This window comes from Thamnophis elegans, chromosome 15 (assembly GCF_009769535.1).
Source record: "Thamnophis elegans isolate rThaEle1 chromosome 15, rThaEle1.pri, whole genome shotgun sequence".
Classification (NCBI taxonomy): domain Eukaryota; kingdom Metazoa; phylum Chordata; class Lepidosauria; order Squamata; family Colubridae; genus Thamnophis; species Thamnophis elegans.
The window spans coordinates 5,962,299-5,983,726 of NC_045555.1; the positions used below are offsets into that span (position 1 = coordinate 5,962,299).

General features: G+C 45.5%; 1 protein-coding gene across 1 annotated transcript in view; it reads left to right on the top strand.

Annotated features, from left to right (window-relative positions):
- The first annotated feature begins 1,740 nt into the window (after positions 1-1,740).
- TMEM201 (transmembrane protein 201) overlaps positions 1,741-21,428 on the top strand; it is a 30,864-nt gene continuing 11,176 nt past the window's right edge. The window contains exons 1-6 of the mRNA XM_032231878.1: positions 1,741-1,875; positions 11,374-11,494; positions 13,533-13,727; positions 15,362-15,538; positions 16,120-16,508; positions 18,311-18,514. Coding sequence (XP_032087769.1) covers positions 1,760-1,875; positions 11,374-11,494; positions 13,533-13,727; positions 15,362-15,538; positions 16,120-16,508; positions 18,311-18,514 — 1,202 coding nt within the window. The 5' untranslated portion in view covers positions 1,741-1,759. The remainder of the gene's footprint in view (positions 1,876-11,373; positions 11,495-13,532; positions 13,728-15,361; positions 15,539-16,119; positions 16,509-18,310; positions 18,515-21,428) is intronic.

Here is a 21,428-nt window from a genome sequence, read left to right on the forward strand (position 1 = left end):
CCCCCCCCCCCCCCCAAGCAGGAGACCCTACACCATTTCTGACAGATGACAGTCCAATCTCTTCTTAAAAGCCTCCGGGGATGAAGTTCCCACAACTTCCGAAGGCAACTTCTGTTCTCACAGTCAGAAAATTTCTCCTCTTATTTCCAGGTTGAATCTCTCCTTGATCAGTTTCCATCCATTGTGTCTGGCCTTCAGGTGCTTTGGAAAATAGGTTGACACACCCCTCTTCTTTGGGGCAGCCCATCAAATATTGGAACACTGCTGTTACACCTCTGGTGGGCTCCCAAACCACACGATTTTCTACCTGTGTAAATTCCAGATTGGGACTGAACAGGGATCAAGAAAGATTTGATCTTTCTATATCTATCTGTCTCTTGTTATTTAAACCTACCTTGTCTGTCTATCTATCACCATCCATCCACATCTATCCTTATCTATACCTAACTGGTCTGTCTGTCTGCCTGTCTATCTACCCACCATCTATCTACCTTATCTATCTACCTTATCTATCTATCTCTATCTATCTATCTATCATCTATCTATCTATCTATCTATCTATCTATCTATCTATCTATCCACCTACTACCTACATCTATATCTATCTACCTATCTATCTATCAGCACTGAAGGCGATCTTAGGAGGGGGAACCCTGTTATTTTCCAATATCTATCTATCTATATCTATCTATCTAGTTATATTTCTTTATTTACGTTATCTCTCGTTATATCTACCTACCTACCTTGTCTGTCTGTCTGTCTATCTCGCACTGAAGGCGATCATGGGGGGGGGAGGAACCCCGTTATTTTCCAAATTTCTTTCTACCTACCTACCGTTTCGCTTCATGACGCCCGAGGCGGCTTTAAATAAAGCGTGACCGTTCCCCGTGGCTGAAAGCACGACGTCTCCGTCCCCGCGTGGACCCTTCGCCCTTGGTGGTGGTTGTTTTTTAAAAAAAAATCCTCGCGCGTTGGTGGAGTCGCTTCCCCTCGGCTCCCGGCACGACGCTGCCCTTTCACGAGGCGGCCCTTCAGCCTCCCCCGCCGCCCACCTTACAGTCCCCCCCCCTCCCCGCCTTCTGTTATAAAAAAGAACCGCGCCGGCTGCAGCGGCGGAGATCTCGAGCGAACGTCGCGGGGCTTGAGAAACAAGCCGCGGGGAGGCCAGCAGACGATCCCCGCCAAGGAAGATTCCCCGGATCCCGCGCTGTGGGTGGATGGGAGGGTGGGGACCGTGTGTAACCCTGTAGGATCCCCTCTTCGATCCCTCCACCCATGCCCAGGAGGAGGATCCGGGCTCGCTGGAAGAGGCGGAGCCGCGGAAGGTCAACGCGAGGGAAGGAGGAGGAAAAGGCGCCGCTGATCCCAACCAGCCGCCGCCGCCGCCGCTGGATTTCCCCCTTGGAACGTTCGCCCCCAGGCGGCCGCGCGATTGGCTGCCCGACGTTCTAACCCCCCGCGGGGAGGGAAGAGAGCTGCGAGTCAACGTTCCAAAGCGGCGCCGAACGTTCTAAAAAGGCAACTCAACGTTCCATCGGCGCGGCGCTTCGGAGACACGCGGGGATTTTTTTTTCATTATTATTTTTTTCGCAGCACGAGGAAGAAGAAGGAGGAAGCGGCGGCGGCGACCCCTTCTCCCCCCGCTTTTTTCCCCTTATCCATCCGGGACGGATTGATATTCCGTTTCTCTTTTTTTTTTTTTTATTTAAATCCCCTTCTCCATTCCTCTGCACCCCACGGCTCTCCCCCCCGCCCCGCAATGGAAGACGTCGGCGCCTTGGTGGCGGCTTACTCCGGCGGCCTGGCCGGGGGCCTCGGCGTGACCGCGTGCGCCGCCGCTGCCGGCGGAGTCTTGCTTTATAAAATCGCGCGAAGGTAAGGAGGAGGCCGAGCACAGGGCTTTGTATAATATTTCCTCCCCTCACGATCGGGACAAAAAAAAAAGGGGGGGGGGACCCCCGACGAGGCCCAGAGGCGGATTTGTCTCCTTACGACTTGGGTGGGCTGGGTTGGGGTGGGCAGACTCGGCGCTCTGTCTTAACCTCCCCGTTTGATTTTACCCACCCACCCATGCCTCCACTTCGCGCGCTTTGTCAAGAGCTTAAAAAGTTTTTTTGGGAGGGGGTCTCGCAGATGGGGGGCAAAGTCCCCGGGATGTACTTGGAGGTGTTGCCCCCTCCCTCCCGTGAGTCCAAAGGCGGGAACGTTGGGATGTCTTTAGAGGGGGAAGAATTCGCTCTGGGGAGCGTTATGCAGCCTGCCAGCCCACGTGCCTTGAGAACATGGGAGTGCAGCCCTTCCGGGTTCAACTTTGCATAATTTGAGTAATTGTGTGTGTTTGTGTGTGTGCCTGGCTGCGGTGCATGGTAATTAAAAGTAACTTGGAAAAGGAAATGGCCTAGGTAGGTAGGTAGGTAGGTAGGTAGGTAGGTAGGGTAGCTAGAGTAGATAGAGAGGTATTGTAGATAGAGAGATAGAGAGATATTGTAGATAGATAGATGAGAGAGAGAGAGAGATTGTAGATAGATGATAGATGGATGGATAGGTAGGTAGGTAGGTAGGTAGGTAGATAGATAGATAGATAGATAGATAGATAGATAGATGATAGATAGATAGATAGATAGATAGATAGATAGATAGATAGATGATAGATAGAAGGTAGGTAGGTAGGTAGGTAGGTAGATATGGTAGATAAATACAGGAGGTAGAGGTAGATAGATAGGTAGATAGATAGATAAGGTAGAGGTAGATAGAAGATAAGGTAGATAGTTAATACAGTAGATAAAATAGTTAGCTACAGTAGCTAAAGGTAGATAGATAGACAGGCAGATAAGGAAGATAGATAGATAGATAGATAGATAGATAGATAGATAGATAGATAGATAGATAGATATGGTAGGTAGATAGATACAGTAGATAGAGATAGATAGATGATAGATAGATAAGGTAGATAGAGGTAGAAGTAGATAGAGGTAGAGGTACATAGATGATAGATAGTTAAGAGATACTGTAGATAGATAAGATGGATAAGGTAGATAGATAAATAAGTTGGTAGATATGGTAGATAGAGGTAGGTAGGTAGGTAGATAAGATACAGTAGATAGAGGTAGGGGGAGAGAAAGAGAATATCACATATACCAAACACACCCAAGCTACAGAAAGAATCCCTTTGGGATAAGTTAGCGAATTGGTGGCCTGCCTTCGGGGGTGTGTGTGTGTGATATTTGTAAGGAAAATCAGAATGTTGAGCTGTGCCATCCAATTTGTTTTACCCCCAAATGGCCACAACTTCCCGGAAACCAGATTCCTGGAGAAGCAGAGGTTAATGCGAGATTGTTCATGTGCGAAGGCAATGCTACACAACTTTGCTACAGATTTTGTTTTATTGAAGCTGGGTCTTTAGAGGCCACGTCGGGTTTTTGGGATAGGAGACCACAGGGAAATCCAAGGGCAGCAGGTATTATATTTATTATATTATTTATTTATTTATTATTACTGGATTGACATATCACATTAAACAAGACACACAAAGGCAGACCCGAGCTTTATCCGGTTACACAAAAGCAGTTGCAATAATCCTCGACTTTATGACTGCGATTGAGCGGAACATTTCTGTTGCTAAGTGAAACATTTGTTAACCAAGTTTTGCCCTGTTTTACGGACTTTCTTGCCGCAGCTGTTAGGTGAATCACTGCAATTGCTAAGTGAGTCACCCGGTTGTTAAGTGAAACTGGTTTTCCCGTGGACTTTGCTTGTCAGAAGGTCGCAAAAAAGGAATCACGTGACCCCCAGGATGCTGCAACCGTCATAAATATGAATCACTTGCCAAGCATCTGAATTTTAATCTCGTGACCAATGGAGGAGATGCAACGGTCGTAAGGGTGAAAAATGGTCATAAGTCACTTTTTTTCGGTGCCGTTATAACTTTGAACGGTCACTAAATGAACCTGTATTAGATCCAATGTTTTAAAATAATAATATAGTGTACTGTTAAAATATTAAAATAATGCTTTTGCTCTGAAAGTTATTCCGTTTTTTAAGTGATTCGAGATTTTTAAAAGGGGGGGAACTTGATTTATTTTTACAAGGGGATTGAACAGCCAAAAGTCCTTCGAATATTTATTCAGCAGTTTTCATATATTAAAAAAAGGACCCAGAGATGCGACATATTCCTTCCTCTTAAGTATCGGAGGACCCATCATCCCCAACCCGCTTGGCTGGGAACAATGCAGTGGTGGGTACTGGGTGGTACAGCCGACCGGTGGTAGCTGGGAGCAGCGGCCACTGTACCGGAACGGTGGCTCGTTTGGCTCACCTGCCCGCCCCCGTTCCTTACCGTTTTTTTACGTAACTGGGCCAATTACGCACCTGGGTGTCTCAAGGTGGTAGCCGGCCCCGTACGCAGCGTACCGGTTGCAACGGAATCCGGAACCCACCACTGGAACAATGGTATAACCAGAGAACCAACCTGTGCTGAATTTCCACTAGAGAATATTAAAACATCGAGCAGAGCCAAGATCTGTGGCACAATTGTGGCTTAAAACAACCAGAGATGGAGTTTACAGGAAAAAAATACGGCCTGCGGGAAAATATTAGTATTTTCCTAGCTTGAGGAACAAAAAAAATGGTCAGTTCAGAAGGGAGAAGATTTGGGGGATGGGAAGGGAAGCAATTTTTGTGAAAGGGTTAAGCCAAACGAGGCTGACGCTCTCTCTTTGGAATGTGATAAATGCTAGATTTCAAGCAAGTCTTTTTTTTTCTTCCTATAGAAGCATTTTTGTTTCTATCCATTAGCCTGAAATTGGGCAATTAGAATTGGGCTCCAGGATCACCGCAGATGGGGACTGCAACCAAGAAATTAAAAGAGGCTTGCTCCTGGGGAGGAAAGCTATGGCAAATCTAGGCAGCATCCTAAAAAGCAGAGAGAACCCCCTGCCAACAAAAATGCATATAGTTAAGGCGATGGTTTTCCCAGTTGCAATGGATGGCTGTGAAGGTTGGACCGTAAGGAAGGCTGAGCGCCAAAGAACGGAGGCCTTTGAACTCTGGTGCTGGAGAAGAAGACTCCTGCATTGAGTCCCTTGGACTGCAAGGCCATCCAACCGGTCAGTCCTAGAGGAGATCAACCCTGGCTGCTCTTTAGAAGGTCCTAAATCCTGAAGAGGAAACTCAAAGACTTTGGCCACCTAATGAGAAGGAAGAAGGACTCCCTGGAGAAGAGCCTCATGCTGGGAACGATGGAGGGCAATAAAAGAAGGGGACGGCAGAGAATGAAGTGGCTGGATGGAGTCACCGAAGCAATCAGCGTGAGCTTCAATGGGCTCCAGTAGAAGACAGGAAGTATCCATCTCGGGGTCATGAGATTCATCCTTCCTTCCTTGCTCCACCTTAGGTCCCCTCCTCTTTGGAAGAACTAACCAACACCCACAAATAAGCCCCAATGTAGACCCACATGAGCTGGCTGGTTTCCAGCCATGCTGTTGAAAACTCAAGACACTGGACTCCTTGTCTTCTTAACCCAACAGCTGCTAAGCCCACAGGCTGAAGGCCACTTCCTCCAGCCCCACTGCAGGGAAGTTAAGGGAGTTATAGCCAGAACAGGAGGGAGCTGCTGTGGATTATGGGTCCTTTGCCACCAACTCCCTGGTCACAATATCAAGCCTATTTAGGAAAGAGAAGAAAAATATTGTGTATAATTCTGTCGGTCAGTCCTAGAGGAGATCAACCCTGACTGCTCTTTAGAAGGCCAGATCCTGAAGAGGAAACTCAAATCCTTTGGCCACCTAATGAGAAGGAAGAAGGACTCCCTGGAGAAGAGCCTCATGCTGGGAATGATGGAGGGCTAAAGAAGAAGAAGGGGACGACAGAGAATGAGGTGGCTGGATGGAGTCACCGAAGCAGCCGGCGTGAGCTTCAATGGACTCCAGAGGATGGTAGAGGACAGGAAGGCCTTGGAGGAACGTTGTCCATGGGGGTCGCAATGGGTCGGACACGACTTCGCAACTAACGACAACAGAATAACAGAGTTGGAAGGAACCTTGGAGGTCTTCTAGTCCAACCCCCTGCTTAGGCAGGGAACCCTACACCATTTCAGACAAATTGAATTTCTAAATGAGAGATGTCCTTTTTCTGCACCCTTCTGAAAACAGGATAAATAATACAAAACCAAATTTAATTGGTTTTGGATAGGAACCTTAAAAAAAAAACCAAAAACATCCTTTTGCACTAAGGCGATAGATTACTACTGCTATGGATTTCTCCAAGAAACTGGAAATATAGGGGTGCAACGGTTGACCTCCGAGGGTACTGTGCTTGTGCTACATGGGTTTGGATCTACCTCAGTTTTAGAAAATGGGGTAGTCCTGGACTATTCATGTAGTGACCATTCAGAGGTTACAACAACACTGAAAAAAGTGACTTAAGACCATTTTTCACACATATAACCACTGCAGCGTCCCCTTGGTCATGTGATCAAAATTTGGACATTTAGCAACTTCCAAGTAGTGAATGACGGTTGCGTTTTGCAATTTTCTCACAAACCAAGTCAAGATTCACGGAACAGCTGTGTGACGGAGTTAACCACTGCAAGGCGAAAACAACTCAACAACAGTAATTGTGAGAGGGACAATCAATTAAACATGAGCCAGCCATGTGCAGCGACAGCCAAAAATGTTAATACAGAATAGAACAGAAAAACAGAGTTGGAAGGGACCTTGGAGGTCTTCTAGTCCAAGCCCATGCTTAGGCAGGAAACCCTACACCACTTCAGACAAAGAGTTATCCAACATCTTAAAGACTTCCAGTGTTGGAGCATTCGCAACTTATGGAGGCAAGTTGTTCAATTGATCAATTGTTCTAACTGTCAGGAAATTTCTCTATAGTTCTAAGTTGCTTATCTCCTTGATTTAGTTTCCATCCATTGTTTCTTGTCCTCAGGTGCCTTGGAAAATAGCTTGACTCCCTCTTCCTTGTGGCAGCCTCTCCAATATTGGAACACTGCTATCATGTCTCCCCTGGTCCTCCTTTTCATTAAACTAGCCATATCCAGTTCTTCAACTGTTCTTAATGTTTTAGCCTCCAGTCCCCTAATCATCTTGGTTGCTCTTCTCTGCACTCTTTCTAGAGTCTCAACATCTTTTTTACATCGTGGCGACCAAAACTGAATGCCTTATTCCAAGTGTGGCCTTATAAAGTGGTATACAATCCTTATTCTTGCCTATTATAAACAGAGGCGTAGAATCAAAATCACGGGAAGTATTACTACCATTTTATAAATTCTGCATCCAGTTTTGATCATCAGATTAGAAAAAAAGATGTGGAGACTTTGGAAAAAGTGCAGAGAAGAGCAACTAAGAAGATTGAAGACAGAAATTAAGAAACTTCCTAACAGAGAGGACAATTAACCAGTGGAACAGCTTGCCACCAGAATTTGTGGGTGCTTCCATCCCTGAAGGTTTTGAAGAAGGGACTGGATAGCCACCCGTCTGAAATGGTGCAGGGTCTCCTGCTTGAGCAGCCGGCTGGACTAGAAGACCTCTAAGGTCCCTTCCAGCTCTGTTCTGATTGCTTACTTAACTGCAGCACGCAAGAAAGGTCATAAAATGGGGCAAATCTCACTTAACAATTGTCCTGCTCAGCAATGTAAACTTTGAGTTCAGTTGTGGTTGTTAAGACAAGGATTACTTGCGAGCAGAAGTTGAGGGATTTCCAGTTTATATTAGCAGTTGGTTGGTACTCGTATAGAGATGCTGCCAAAAATTCTTTCAGGAACAATTGGCTATTTCTGAGACACCTGTCTATCAAATACCCAGTTCATTAGCGCACTGCAAAGAATTAATAACATTTTCCTTCTACTTTTTAAAGAACAGAGAACTGCTAGGGCTTAGCTTGGAAAAAAGACTAATTTATCTGGCTGTTTACGCTTATTCAAAAGACAGCTCATCTGTCTATTATTTCTCATGTGTTTTATTGGTTCCAATAAAAAGGAAATGCATTAAACTTTGATAGGATCCTTTATTTTCTGTATTTGCAATTTAAAAGTTGGGCAGAAACACAGAGAATGTGATTAGGAAAATATTAGAGTGTGCAGAAATGAACAGATTTAACACTGGCAATTAAAGAGAAAGAACAAACTGATTATTATACGATATGGGAATCATTTTATCAATGTTTAGAGCATAAATATAAGAATTAGAAGTAGATGTGTAAAATATAGAAAATGGATTCATAGAATCAACATAGTTAAATAGAGTTAAATAAATCAAGAAGAGGATTTTTATAGTATTACACATTTAAAGTATTGGTGTTAAGCTAGGAATAGATTAAATAACGAATATGATTGTAATTTTTAACTGCTATTGCACAAAATATTTATACCCAAACGGCACACTGTTTAATGGAAGATGGATTGTTTATATTAAAATAAAATAAAAAAAATTTTTAAAAAAAAATTGGGAAGAAATACTTACCCTATGTACAAAATAGAAGGATATTTCAAACATGCAGCCAAGGTGTTCTCATGAGAGATTTAAAGTTCTTTTAATATTTACATGTTCTTTTTTTATTGATGGGTTTGGGAAAGTATTTCTGACAAGCTAACAGCCTAATATGAAATAATTCTCAACTGGCTCATTTAACCCTTAAAGAAATTACTTGACTTGAAGTATCAGTGATATAACGAAGATAGGTTAACTTGGTTAAATAAATAGATTACTACTGTTACTAACATTCCTATAATTGATACTAATGTAATGAATATTGTTGTAAGCACCCAGACAATACACTGTTCAATTGAAACTGGAATTTTTGTATGTTTAAAAAATAAAAAAAAGAAAGAAAGAAATGATTTGACAGTTTCCCTAACTGAGTCGGCTGTTGCTAAAAAAAATAAATTTATTTTCAAAATAGGAATTGGCTGGGATTGGTTCGTTTTTCTCCAGAGAGAAAGAAAAGGGGTCTTCAAAAAAAAAAAACTTTAAAAGTCTGATGAGCAACATCCTAATGAAAAATAGCTTGGATTTTTAGAATCTTTTAGAATTTTTTAGAATCTTAGAATGTGCAGAAATGAATAGGCTAAAGACACTGAATATTTTAAGATATGGGATTTGTTCCATTGATGGTTAAATAAGAGAAGCAGGAGTTAGAACTTTTAAAACTCTAAGATAAAAGATTAATTTTATCATCACGGTTGATTACTGCAAGTTGTAAGTTAATTCCAGTATTAATAATGAATATGTATTAATATAATGAAGGAAAAGCACTGTTACTTTAAGATTAGTGCTAGAGAATATCAGCACTATTAAGATGTGGAGTATTTTTGTTCAAAGGAATTGTAACCATCCAACACACCGTCTTTATGGATATTGAATATGTTGCTCTTTCTATTTATAATTTTTTTTAAAATAGTGTCGATTTTGTCAATTTAATGGAAAGTTAATGAAAAGTTTAAATTGATTTTTAAAGCAAGTGGGTTTTTTTTTTTTAAAAAAAATCACTTTTTAGGATGTAGCTGTTCTGCGGTAGCCTTCCTCTGCAAATCCCTTGATTCTCAAACCCTCAACCCCAAGCACTGAGGGTTTTGTAGTCCCCTGCTTTCATAAAGCAGCCAAGCTAGAGAATAGAGGCTTTATAAATACTATGAAAGCCTGTTGGGGATCATCAAGGAAGCAGGAGACACCCCTTGGGGCAGAGCCACATGGGAACAGGTGTCCAGATGCTGTGGAATCTCTCCTCTCTGCCATTTGCTGTGCCGCCTGTTAGGCAGACATCCAACAGGTGCTGACATCCAATCCTGGTCTCTAGGGGAAATAGGCTTCCCCATAGCTGGATGCCAGTTCTGCAATTTTCAGGGGGGGGGGAATTGGGCTGCCACATCCCCCTCCCCTCTAATTAGTCCTAGCAGCTGGTCACATGCGATGCACAAGTGTTCATATTAGATTTTTATTTGTGGGGTGGGTCCCTCCCCAGACATCTCTTTTTTTCTCTTCTCCCTCAGTCTAATCCAGAAAGGGGGAAAAATGGCTTCCTATTTTATTATATATTTTATTTTTATTTTATTTTATATGTTATTATTTTATCTTATTTTACGCTTTTGGGCAGACAGTAGGAAGAAAAACTTCTTATATTGGGGTGGGGAGGGGTGCTGCCTGTTGGACCAGCCTAATGACACCGTTGCTAGGTGACCCCAAGATGCTTCCGTTGCCCGGCAACGGAAACCCCTTCTGAAGAAGCAGGCAGGAAGTGGCAGGGTTACTAGGCAACCAGCAAAAAAAAACCACAGCTTCTTCTGAAGCAGGCAGGAAGTGGCAGGGTTACTAAGCAACCAGCACATGGCTTCTCTCCATCCTCTCCAGCCAACGGGCCTTCCAGGATGCCTTTGTGCCATTTTTGGAGCAAAAGGTTCAACCTGTGGTGGGCGATGGGTCCCATAGGTTAAAATGGAGTCCAGTTTAAGGGGTGGGACATGAACAAAATAGGGATTGGGCCCTGCTTGTGAGACCCAACCCCAACGGAAGGACCGTGGCATACCCCTTCTTTGTGCAAACATTGTGATTTAAAATATGGGTGTGAAGCTGGAGAAACAACTACTGTATTTTTTGGACTATATGATGCAAAATTATGTCTCCCCAAAAGGGGTGAAAATGTCTGTGTGTCTTATAGACTGAATATTGCTGAAGCCCCGCCCACCCGACGGCCATTTTGGGGCCTCTGAGCGCCTATTTTCGGGGCATTTGGGGGGGTGTTTTCGAGGCTTTTTTGGCCTGTTTTTTAGGCTTTTTTCAGGTCGTTTTTGAGGCTTTTTCCGGGCCATTTTCCCCCCCCCCCCAAAAAAAAGCCTTGAAAATGGGCCAAACAAAAGCCTCAAAAATAGGCCAAAAAAGCCTCGAAAATGGGTAGAAAAAAGACCGGAAAAGGGCCGGAAAAAAGTCCCCAAAAAGGGCTGAAAATGTGGCACGTGGAGGCCAAAAACCTTTTTTGTTGTTGTTTTCCTCTTCTAAATTTAGATGCGTCTTATAGTCAGGTGCCTCTTATAATTCAAAAAATACGGTACCATGTTCCCCTGAAAATATGATTATCTTATTTTCTTTTGACCCCCAAAAATAAGCGCTTGGCCTTATTTTTGGGGAGGTCTTATTATTTGTGAGGTGCAGGAGGCGGCAAGCATGGTCACCTCATTGGCTGCTACTTTTTGGGGAGGGCTTATTTTAGCGCATGCGCTCAAAAGCCCGATTGGGTTTATTATCCAGGGAGGTCTTATTTTCGGGGAAACAGGGTCAGAATTGTCCAAAGTTGGGGACCAATTGTCCATCTATCTTTTTTTTTAATGGCTCTTGATTTCTCGTTCCTGCTTCCCGCTCTCCCCCCAACCCACAGGCCGAAGCCCACCCACACGACGGTCAACTGCTGGTTTTGTAACCAGGACACCGTGGTGCCATATGGGAATCGCAATTGCTGGGATTGTCCGAATTGTGAGCAGTACAACGGATTTGAAGAGGTGGGACTGGCGTTGCTCCGGGTGGGGTGTTCCCCATTTGGGGTCCCAGCGGGCTGGTGTCCTGTGCCCATCAACATTTCTGCCCTTTTGCAACGTTAAAAAGAGTTTTAATTAATCTAAATTAGTTTGATTTGACAAAGCCAGGAGACGTACATAGGTGTACTAATATTGCTCTGTTGTGAATAAGTTCGAATCCTAAACGCCATAGAAAGAAAGGAGATAAATTAATTAATATGAAACATCCCCTAGCTATAAAATGAATACCTTTGAAGCAAACGTGCATATTCATATTGACCCTGATTAATTGAAAAGGATTAACGAAATTCGGGGGACACTTCCTCACCCCAATCCAAGCAAAAACGTAGCTGTGTATTTAAAAGTCTCTCTTTCTGCTCTTGGAAGTGAAACAAAATTCAAGATTTTTGCAACTGTAGATCTCCAAGGAGAAATTCCACCTTCTGTCCCTTTGCAGGGACAAAGGCAAAGATTCCCCTCGCACATATATGCTAGTCATTCCCAACTCTAGGGGGAGGTGTTCATCTCTTTTTCAAAGCCGAAGAGCCAGCACCGTCCGAAGACGTCTCCGTGGTCATGTGGCCGGCATGATTCAACCCCGAAAGCGCATGGAATGCTGGTCCCTTCCCACCAAAGGTGGTCCCTATTTTTCTACTTGCATTTTTTATGTGCTTTCGAACTGCCAAGTTGGCAGAAGCTGGGACAAGTCACGGGAGCTCACTCTGTTACGTGGCGCTAGGGATTCGAACTGCCGAACTGCCAACCTTTCTGATCGACAAGCTCGGCGTCTTAGCCACTGAGCCACTGTGTCCCTAATAGCTGTGTGTATTTAGGGATGTTTAATTAATCTTGCATTTTGGCCTCAATGCCTCCCAAAACTAACAACAGCACGATGCAAAGATTTGAACCCTAGATATTGGTGCAGAGAAGCTAAAATTGAGCCTTGGAGAAGCTAAATTTTACAAAAGTTCCAGTGATGAACAGGGCAGTCCTTGCTTGCAAATTTGCACAGTGGATTTGATTTAAGTCAACTCAATTTAAATCACAATTTAAATCGCTAATAAAAAGGCTTGATTTAAATCCACTCGATTTCAACGGCAGTCCCATTCGCTTTAATGGGACGAATATTATATTTATAAGCTGCTTAGAAGGTTTCACTTCCTTTTTTACTGCTTGTCCTCCCTCCTCACACTTAGAGTCTGGTGGCGCAGATGCCTTTCTCTTCAAACAATCATACAGTTTGTAGTGTACCTAGATTTGCAAAACAATTGGGATAAAGCAATATTCCTGAACTTTGTTTTATGATTGTATCTCTTACTGTGAAATTGCGTGAATGCATCAACGCAGTGCATGTTATCTCAGCTGGCAGAGCTTGGATTCATTGAATGAGTTTGCCCCAAAAATTTAAATATTGCAGAATATACAGAGCCTCGTGCTACGTAACTAAGCTCCATTCCATGCTGAGTAAACGAAATTATTAGTGTATCTTAAATAGAAAACTATCTTTAGATAGATTTTTTTTATTCCAAAAGCATTTATTGAAATAAATTTGATTTTAAAAAATCCGATTTAAGATTTTTAAAAAATCCGATTTAAATTTTTTAAATTCTTTTTTTAAAAATGATTTTTATCCCCCCCGGCATTTGTTCATAAAAGGTACAGAAACATGATGCGCATGCATGCACGCTTGCCCGCCAGGGCCGCGCTCCAGAAAAGCTGAACTTCTGGATTCTAGCACAACTGTGTGCCGTTTTTTGGCTCCGCCACGCACGCAAAGGGATCATGCTCTGGAAAAGCCAAACTTTCGGGTTATTGGCGTGCATGCGCCACTGACACCGGTTTTCGGCACTGCCACGCACGCAAAGGAGAGCTGATCGTCGTGCACGCATGCATGCCAGAAGCCTAGAAGAGAAACAGGCAAGGCGTATGCCATGCGTTCACCATCACAGGTGTGGAGGTTTCGAAGGCGGTTAAAACTGATTTGTTACAATCTTCCTTTCTTTTTTTTTTCCGTCCCGCTTAGAATGGAGATTACAACAAGCCCATCCCAGCTCAATACATGGAGAATCTAAATCATGTCGTGTCTGGGGCGGAGGCCTTTTACGACCGCACCAAGCCCCAACAGTGGGTCAGCAGCCAAGTTCTTCTTTGTAAGAAGTGTAACAACCACCAGACTGTGAAGATTAAGCAACTGGCGTCCTTCACCCCCCGAGAAGAGGTAGGGGGGGAGCCCTCCCCCGCGGGACAGCAAACGAAAATCCCTTCCCCTGGCTGGTTTTGCCCCTGGCCTTAGTCTTGCTCATGTGTAAAATGGGTGCATTGTTTACTTCTGGCCTGTCCTCTTCCAAAAGTACGCAAACGGGGCTCATGCCCCTTTCTGTACCGCTATTTTTGTGATGGACTTCCCTGCTGTCTCCCTACACAGTTGCACGTTCCAGGTGCTTAAGGAAACACAGGTAGTCCTCGCGTTACCACCATAATTGAGCCTGAAACTGAACGTTGCTAAGTGAAATGCTTGTTAAATGAGTTTTGCCCCCTTTTACGCTATCCCTTATTGTTCAATGAATCAATGAATTGGTAACACGGTTGTTAAGTGAATCCGGATTTCCCCATGGACCTGGCATGTTGGAAGGTCGGTAAAAGCGGGTCACGTGTGACCCCAGGACATTGCGACTGTCATAAATATGAACCAATTGCCAAGCATCCGAATTTTGATCACATGGCCAAGTTGTAAGTTTGAAAGTCACTTGAGTCACTTCTTTCCAATGCCGTTGTAATTTTGAACAGTTCTTAAATGAACTGTTTTAAGTCGAGGATTACTTGTATGGGTAGTAAAGAGGGCTTAGTTTAACTGAATTTGCTCTGTAATTGTTCATCCACCTGCAGTGATAGCCGTTACTGGTCTCCTAAACGGACCCTATTTCAACTCATAAAGCATTTGCTGTCGGATCTCAGATTAGTACAGCAGGCTTGTGAGGCGGGCACCTCATTGGAGAATGTGATTCATGACACAGACTGAGGGGAGGGAAGAAACAGGGGCAAAGTTCAGCCATAATTTAAATAAGGTCAGATCTGACTGCAGTGGGGTATTGCCAAAATGGGGTTCCTAATAAAGGACTGGATTTCTTTTGAAACTTGGCTCGAGCCTCATGAATTAATTAGGGCATCTTTCAGAAACCTGACAACCTATCTGTTCTGACCCAGCTCCCCAAACACAACAAACCCTCTGAAGTGAACTTAAAGATTCCTTTATTAGGCACGCCGGCAGCCCTGGCAAAAAGTCTTTTCACGGCAGGCTAACAAGTCCGTCTGGCCGGAAGATGAATAGTTGTCTACCACATTTATTCATCTCCGCCCCCTGCCTTTTATCCCCAGAGCTAGGGTGGGGCTTCGCTAGCAGCGATAGCTCTTCCGTCCCAAGGACCGGCCCATAGATTTCTACTGCTCTCCTCTCCTCTGCCTTTTATCCCCAGAACTAGGGTGGGGCTTCGCTAGCAGCGATGGCGCTTCTGTCCCAAGGACCGGCCCATAGATTTCCACTGCTCTCCTCTCTGTTGTTCCTCTGTTGTTCCTCCTCTTCCTCATCAGCGACCTCCAGACCTGGGGGCTGTGGACACTCCATCTGAGGGCTGGCGGACGGCCCAGGCTCCGTCTCACTGTCTCCCTCCCTCTCCCTCCCCTTCTCTCTCTCTCTCTCTCGCTGACAGCTCCATTCCCTCAGGTTGCCTCGATGCTGACCCTGTCTCCCATGCCTCTTCCTCCTCCTCTGATTCAGCTGCTGGAGGGGCCGGCGGCTGACAGGCCACAACACTCAATCAAATTCTTCATTCCAATTTCTCTCTTTTGGGGCAGGGCAAATACGATGAAGAAATCGAAGTATATAAACACCACTTGGAGCAGACCTATAAACTCTGCCGGCCCTGTCAAGCCGCCGTTGAATATTATATCAAGTATCAAAACCGCCAGCTTCGAGCCCTCCTCCTCCGGCACCATTTCAACAGCCGGAAAAGCGACAAGAGTTACATGCAGGTAGGAAGAGGTGACCTCCCATCTTGGTGCCGTCTTCCAGGACCGCAAAGCACCCCTCCCCCTTGATTTGGTGCAGAGAAGACGCTGAACCCCTTTTTTTAGAGAGGGAGAGAGAAAGAGGGAGGGAGGTGTGGTGGCCTAGAGGTAGTAGAGCTCTCTCCTCGCAATCAGGAGGCTGTGAGTTTGATCCTAGGTAGAAGCAGATTTTTCTCTCTCTGGGCACAATGAGAATATATCTGCTGAACAAAACTCCTCATTGGCAACAGGAGGGCATCTGGCCATGAAAACACTCGTCTTCATTCAGTTGCCCAGAGTCCACCCTACAAGGGATGATGGGGTCGTTAAATGATGATGATGATGAGAGAGGGAGGTCCTTCCTTCTGTCCCATTCTCTTTAAACGTTTCCCAGAAATTGATCACGCCAAGATGGAACATAGACTCTTAGAGCTGAAAGGGACCTGAGAGGTCTTCTAGTCCAGCCCCTACTCAAGGCAGGAGACATCCTGGTCAAATGGTTGTTTTATTTTTGAAAACGTACACCAGAACTGTGTTGTCTGAAGTTTCATTTTTTCCCCCCGTAGAGCTTTTACGCTTCGGCTTCCGTGGGCAATACCACCCCTCTGCGAGTGATCCTGCTGAGGATTGTAGCCTTCCTCAGTTGTGCCACTCTTGTGGTGATGGCGCTCTACGGGTCAGGAGACCCGTTTTTCTCGGGCTCTGCGACATCGCCGCTTCCGCCAAGCCCAGGTCTGTCAAAGAACAAGACCGGGCCACCCCCGCCGGCGATTCTGCCGCGTAACGGCTCCCTCCTGGAATCGATGGACTGGCAGGAGGCGATCCAGTCTCTCTCAGCGCAAGCCGTGGAGATGCTGGAAGCCGCCTGGATCTATGGGAAGAACCATCAAACGGCTGTGGTCATCCTGGGGCTGTCCACTTGCCTCCTGGCTATGTTGCTGGGAGGACGGATCAGGTACGATGAGGGGCGGTCTGCGTGAATGACTTTGGGAGATGGAGGAAGCCAAGGGCCCGCGATTGCGATGCAAACTCTCGATAACCCAGCATGTTGTAGGGGCGCTTAGATCTCCCAGGGCAGGGGTTTGGGAGACAAAGCTGGAAGCTCCATCCTCCCACCCCGTTCAATCCGACCGGAAGTCCACTTTCCCCACCATAGAGTCTCCTCCTAGCGCGGCGTCCTTTTTCCTCTACCTGTCCTAACTAAAAGCCCTAGCCACTGTGGAGCCCACCGGCGGTTCCCAAGCAGAATTGCAGCACGCGACAAAACCCTTGAACCTTAGACACCGGTGTAGAGATGCAAAAAATTGAGCCGCGGAGAAGGTTAAATTTACAACGCTTCCGGCCAATGAGCGGTAAACACAGGCAGTCTTTGCTTTGGAAAGGTATATTCTGGAGACAACAGCATGCAAGGGGAAAAAAGGGATGAGGAGAAAAGAAAGTGGGGGGGGGGATTGGGAGGAAAAAGATTGTTCATAAAAGCTCTAAAGCAGGGTGTCAAACTGGATTTCATCAAGGCCCTGTAGTTCTTGTCCATGGGCCAGTGGGGAGACAAGACGGACGCCGTCTGCAGCACCCCACCGGCTGAAACGGGGGGGGGGGGGTGGCGTCCTTCTGCAGCACTGCCGGCCGAAAATGGGGCATGTGGCCGCGTCATACACACACACACACACACACACGCTGGCCTGTTTTCATTTGGCAGAGGCACCACGAGTCAGTCCTTTAATATTTCCAACTCTCACACACTCTCTGAGAAAGGAATGTTATTTTGACTATATATCTCCCATACTCCATATAATCCCCTCTCCCGTTTTCCCACAGTAGAAAATGGGGCAGTCCTGAAGGCCCAAATTTAAAAGATGGCTTATAGGCCTGACACCAGGACCTTGAGTTTGATACCCCCTGATCTAGAGGTTTTGAAGGGGGATTAGCCGAAGGTAAAACCGATTCAGTAGAATCTTCCTTTTTGGGGTTCTTCTTGGAATGCATCAGTCATAAGTGCAAGGACTGGTTGCAAATAAATTTTTCAGTGCCGTCCTAACTCCGAACGGTTGTTAAGCAGATTGCTGTCAATCGAGGATTAACTCCCCCTGTCCTCAACACCCACACAGACACAGTGTTGTGTCCCGCCAGCAAAGCTGGCAGCAGATTTGGACAGTGAGGAGGTTGGGGAGGAAGATGGGCCAGTCCTGGAGTCTGGGGAAGGCTCTGATGAGGGCTCTGTGTCGGAGGCAGAGAAGGGGCCAGGGCCGTCTGACAGTTATCAGCTACCTTCAGAGTCAGACATCAGTGAGGCAGATGAACAGCTGGAGCCTGTTCCCAGTGTGTGCATGCGCAGAGTTGCCAGACGAAGGGAGCAGCTAAAGAACAAGGAGTCGACTTGGGAGTAAGGCCACAGGAGGACGATGAATGGCCCCTTCCAGAGGAAATAAAAGAGGAGCGAAAGGGGAGTGGAGTTTGCAGGAGGCCATTAGTTCGCTTCATTGGTTCCTAACTCTCGGAGGCTCCTTGCCAAATTCTGCAAATATCGGCCTGGCAGCTCTCCAAGCTAGATAAGGTCTGTGACCGTAAATCCTCCCTCAAAAGACTTGGCTGGATGTGAATGAGCAGAATTCACAGCAAATAAATAAAAGGGGTTTTTGTTGGGACAAAGAGTCTGCTTCCTGCTCTTGGGAAGAGCTCAGAACACGCACACCCCGGTGCAAGGGTGTCTTCCTTCAGGTTATCCCGAAAGCTGACCCGCTCTTTTCTGCCTTCCAGGCTCCGACGCATCGACGCCTTCGCTGCTTTCCTGTGGCTGCTGCTGATGGGCTTCCACTTGGTAGAGAGGTATCTGCAGGTGGACATCCCCAGCTGGGTGGAGACCGCCAAGTTCAGTACCACCTCCCTGTGCTGCTTGGTGGGATTCGCAGCCGCCGTGGCCACGCGGAAGCCCGGGGGTCAGTGGAAACCTCGGCCCCGAAGGTCAGAGCCTCGGCAGTGACTTTGGCGGGCGGGTGGAGTGGGGGAGGGGTTGAAGTGCCTGAAACGCCTTCAGATTTCTCCCCGTGGCTTCATCTTCGCTCTTCCCATCTCAGCTTTTTTCCTCTTCCTCACTTCCTCTAGGGCAGCTACCGGGGGAGGGAGGGGCATCTCCGTTGAGCCACGCCCAGGCTGGCTTGGCTTCACTTCCATGGGACAGGGAGGGTTGGGGAGAGAGAAACGGATGGTTGTGAACATCCCATTTCAGTCTTGAGAGCCGGGTTGATTTTTGACTAGGGTAGTTGCGGTGTCTCGCTTAAAGCAAAAAAGAAATTACGTCGATAAAATGAGTCGAAGGCAATTTAATCCCTTAAGGTTGTGATGGCGGAGCCTTCTCTATGGGTTCGTGTGCCATTGCCAGCTGCTCTTCTGGTTTCTTGTGCGCGCATGCAGGCCGGCCAGCTGATGTTCGGGTTTCTGGCACTCCGGCATGCGCGAACATCCGCTTGCTGGCATGTGCTGGAAACCAGAAGACCAGGTGCCACGCGCATGCGTACTGGCCCAGCTGGTCTTCCAAGTTTCCACAGCTCCAGAAACGCATCTTCCGGTTTGGTCACTCGGTACCAAAAACGTTCGCCATCCCTGCCTTAAGGGAAGTGATGAATGAATAAACCCACTGGAAGAGGAATTCTATGGACATCCCAGGAACTTGGGCAAAAAAAAAATCTTTTAATGGACTTCGAGGCTTCGCGGTTAAAAGTGGATTGAACCTGGTTTGAATTAGCACTTCTTTGCATGTTCTAAAGATGGGGTACGTTTACGTTTGCATGGGGATGTTGGGGTTGGCTTTGGTTTGAAGGGTGCGGTGTTTTCTTTTTCATATTTTATTTTTCCCCCACTTCTTAAATTGACACGTGGCCTTTGGGCACTTCGCTTGGATAAGGGCTTCGACCAAGGGAAGACAGCTTGCAAAAGCCCACGCATAACTGGTCCTCTCCCCTCTCTTTCTGACCTGTAATTTCTGGAAAAACCTGGTGTTTTTTGCAGAAAATATAAGAAAATCCATTTTTTTTTTTGTTAACCTACTCACCTTGGCTTGTTTTTAAAGAAGCGAGGACTTATTTTTAATCCTGGGCATGTTTGTGTGTTTGTGCATTTTAATACCTTTAATATCTTTTTCATCTCTTCAAGAGTTTTGCAATTCTCCTCCGCCTCTTTTCCAGGGTTGGACTACAGCTCCCATCAATTGCCCACACAGGAGTGCAGTGGTTGATAGGAATTGTAGTGCGACTTCCCGGGTCTGGAGGCTTTTTTTCTCTCTTCTTCGTGGTTTTTTTTTTTTTTTCAATCCTTCCTCCAATTTTGATTTTTAATCTTTTGCTTTGGTTTAAAGAGAAAAAAAAAAGCGGCCTTGTGAAGAAGATAGGCGAATCAAATCTTGGGAATCACGGATGTAGGATTATTTATTCTCTGATATTATAACCAACTTATATTTAACTGGAGCAGATATCTTTATACTTAGTTGAATAAGCTTTGATTTCTTAACGTGACAAATTCTCAGCGGGTCCCACCAGCAAAACGGAGTTTTATTTCCTCCGCTCGGACCTGGGAGGTAAAAATAATACTAATAAAAGGAGGATATTTGTGGCTCAGGGTTGACATGAAGAGTCATTATTGCTCTCTGGCCTTGCTTGTTTACTTCCAGATGTTTCATAATTATCCAAACTAGGTAACTCCCCTCGCAACTGATGCCGTTACCTAGTTTGGGCAATGAAACGTCTGCAAGAAAACAGGCAAGCTCAGAGAGCACCAAGGACCCCTGATAAAAATGTGAATCTCTGGCTCTTTTTCCATTCCTGAATAACTTAACTTGAAAAAAGGGGTCAAACCCTGTTATGATGGTTACTTGGGCTTGGAGGCCTAGATCTAAATTAAATTTTATCTCTCGGAGCTGAGCCGGAGACACAGAAATAATAAAATAACCATGTTTGCGGGTTTTCTTTAGATTTTTCTCGCGCATCTCCGTCCAACTGTTTATTTCACCATGTAGCGGGCAGCCGGAGCAGCATAGTCTAGCCTTTATTGTCATTGTGCATCACGCATCCAACGAAATTGGTTTTAGCCTCTCTGCTGCAATCCATGACAAAAAATTCAAACAACATAAATAGCATAAAGCATAATCCTGGTGCAAGTAATTTGGGGGGGGGGGGGAAGCAAAGACAAAAGAAAAACTAGAAATACGTTTCCGTGTGTGCATGGAGTGATTGTGGTTGTGTTTAAGAGTCTTGACAGCCGGAGGATAGAAACTATTTTTAAACCTATTTGAAACCAGCTCAGCAATTTAACTAAAGCTGATCGGATTTTCCTTTCCATCCCCCCCCTCCCCCCTCCGGATTTTCAACGGGATCGTTTCCGTCTTAGGGAAAAATTAGTTGATTGTCCAAGATCCTCATTATTATTATTTTTCTCGGCCAACTGGGTTAAAGACCTGTTGAAGCTTTAGGAAATGTTTCAGGCGTCGCGATGATGACGATGATGATTGAACTATGATTATTTAACTTTTAATATTTAATCCCTGTGCCTGGTTTTGTTAACACTAATTGTTGAAAATAAAAGGCGCTTTGACCATACTGCTTTTCCAATTGACTTTTTTTTTTTTTTGACTTGCTGTATATCGTGACGGTGGATAACGCTTGCTCCAATAAAAAACGCTCGCCGTTCCCTCCTTGGTAACGGAAAGTAGAGTGGGGGGGAAGACTTTCTAAGGTGATCCCCAAAGAACGCAGTGGCTAAGACGCTGAGCTTGTCGATCAGAGAGATCGGCAGTTTGGCGAATCCCTAGCACCGCGTAACGGAGTGAACGCCCGTTACTCATCCCAGCTTCTCCCAACCCAGCACGTAAAAATGCAAGTAGAAA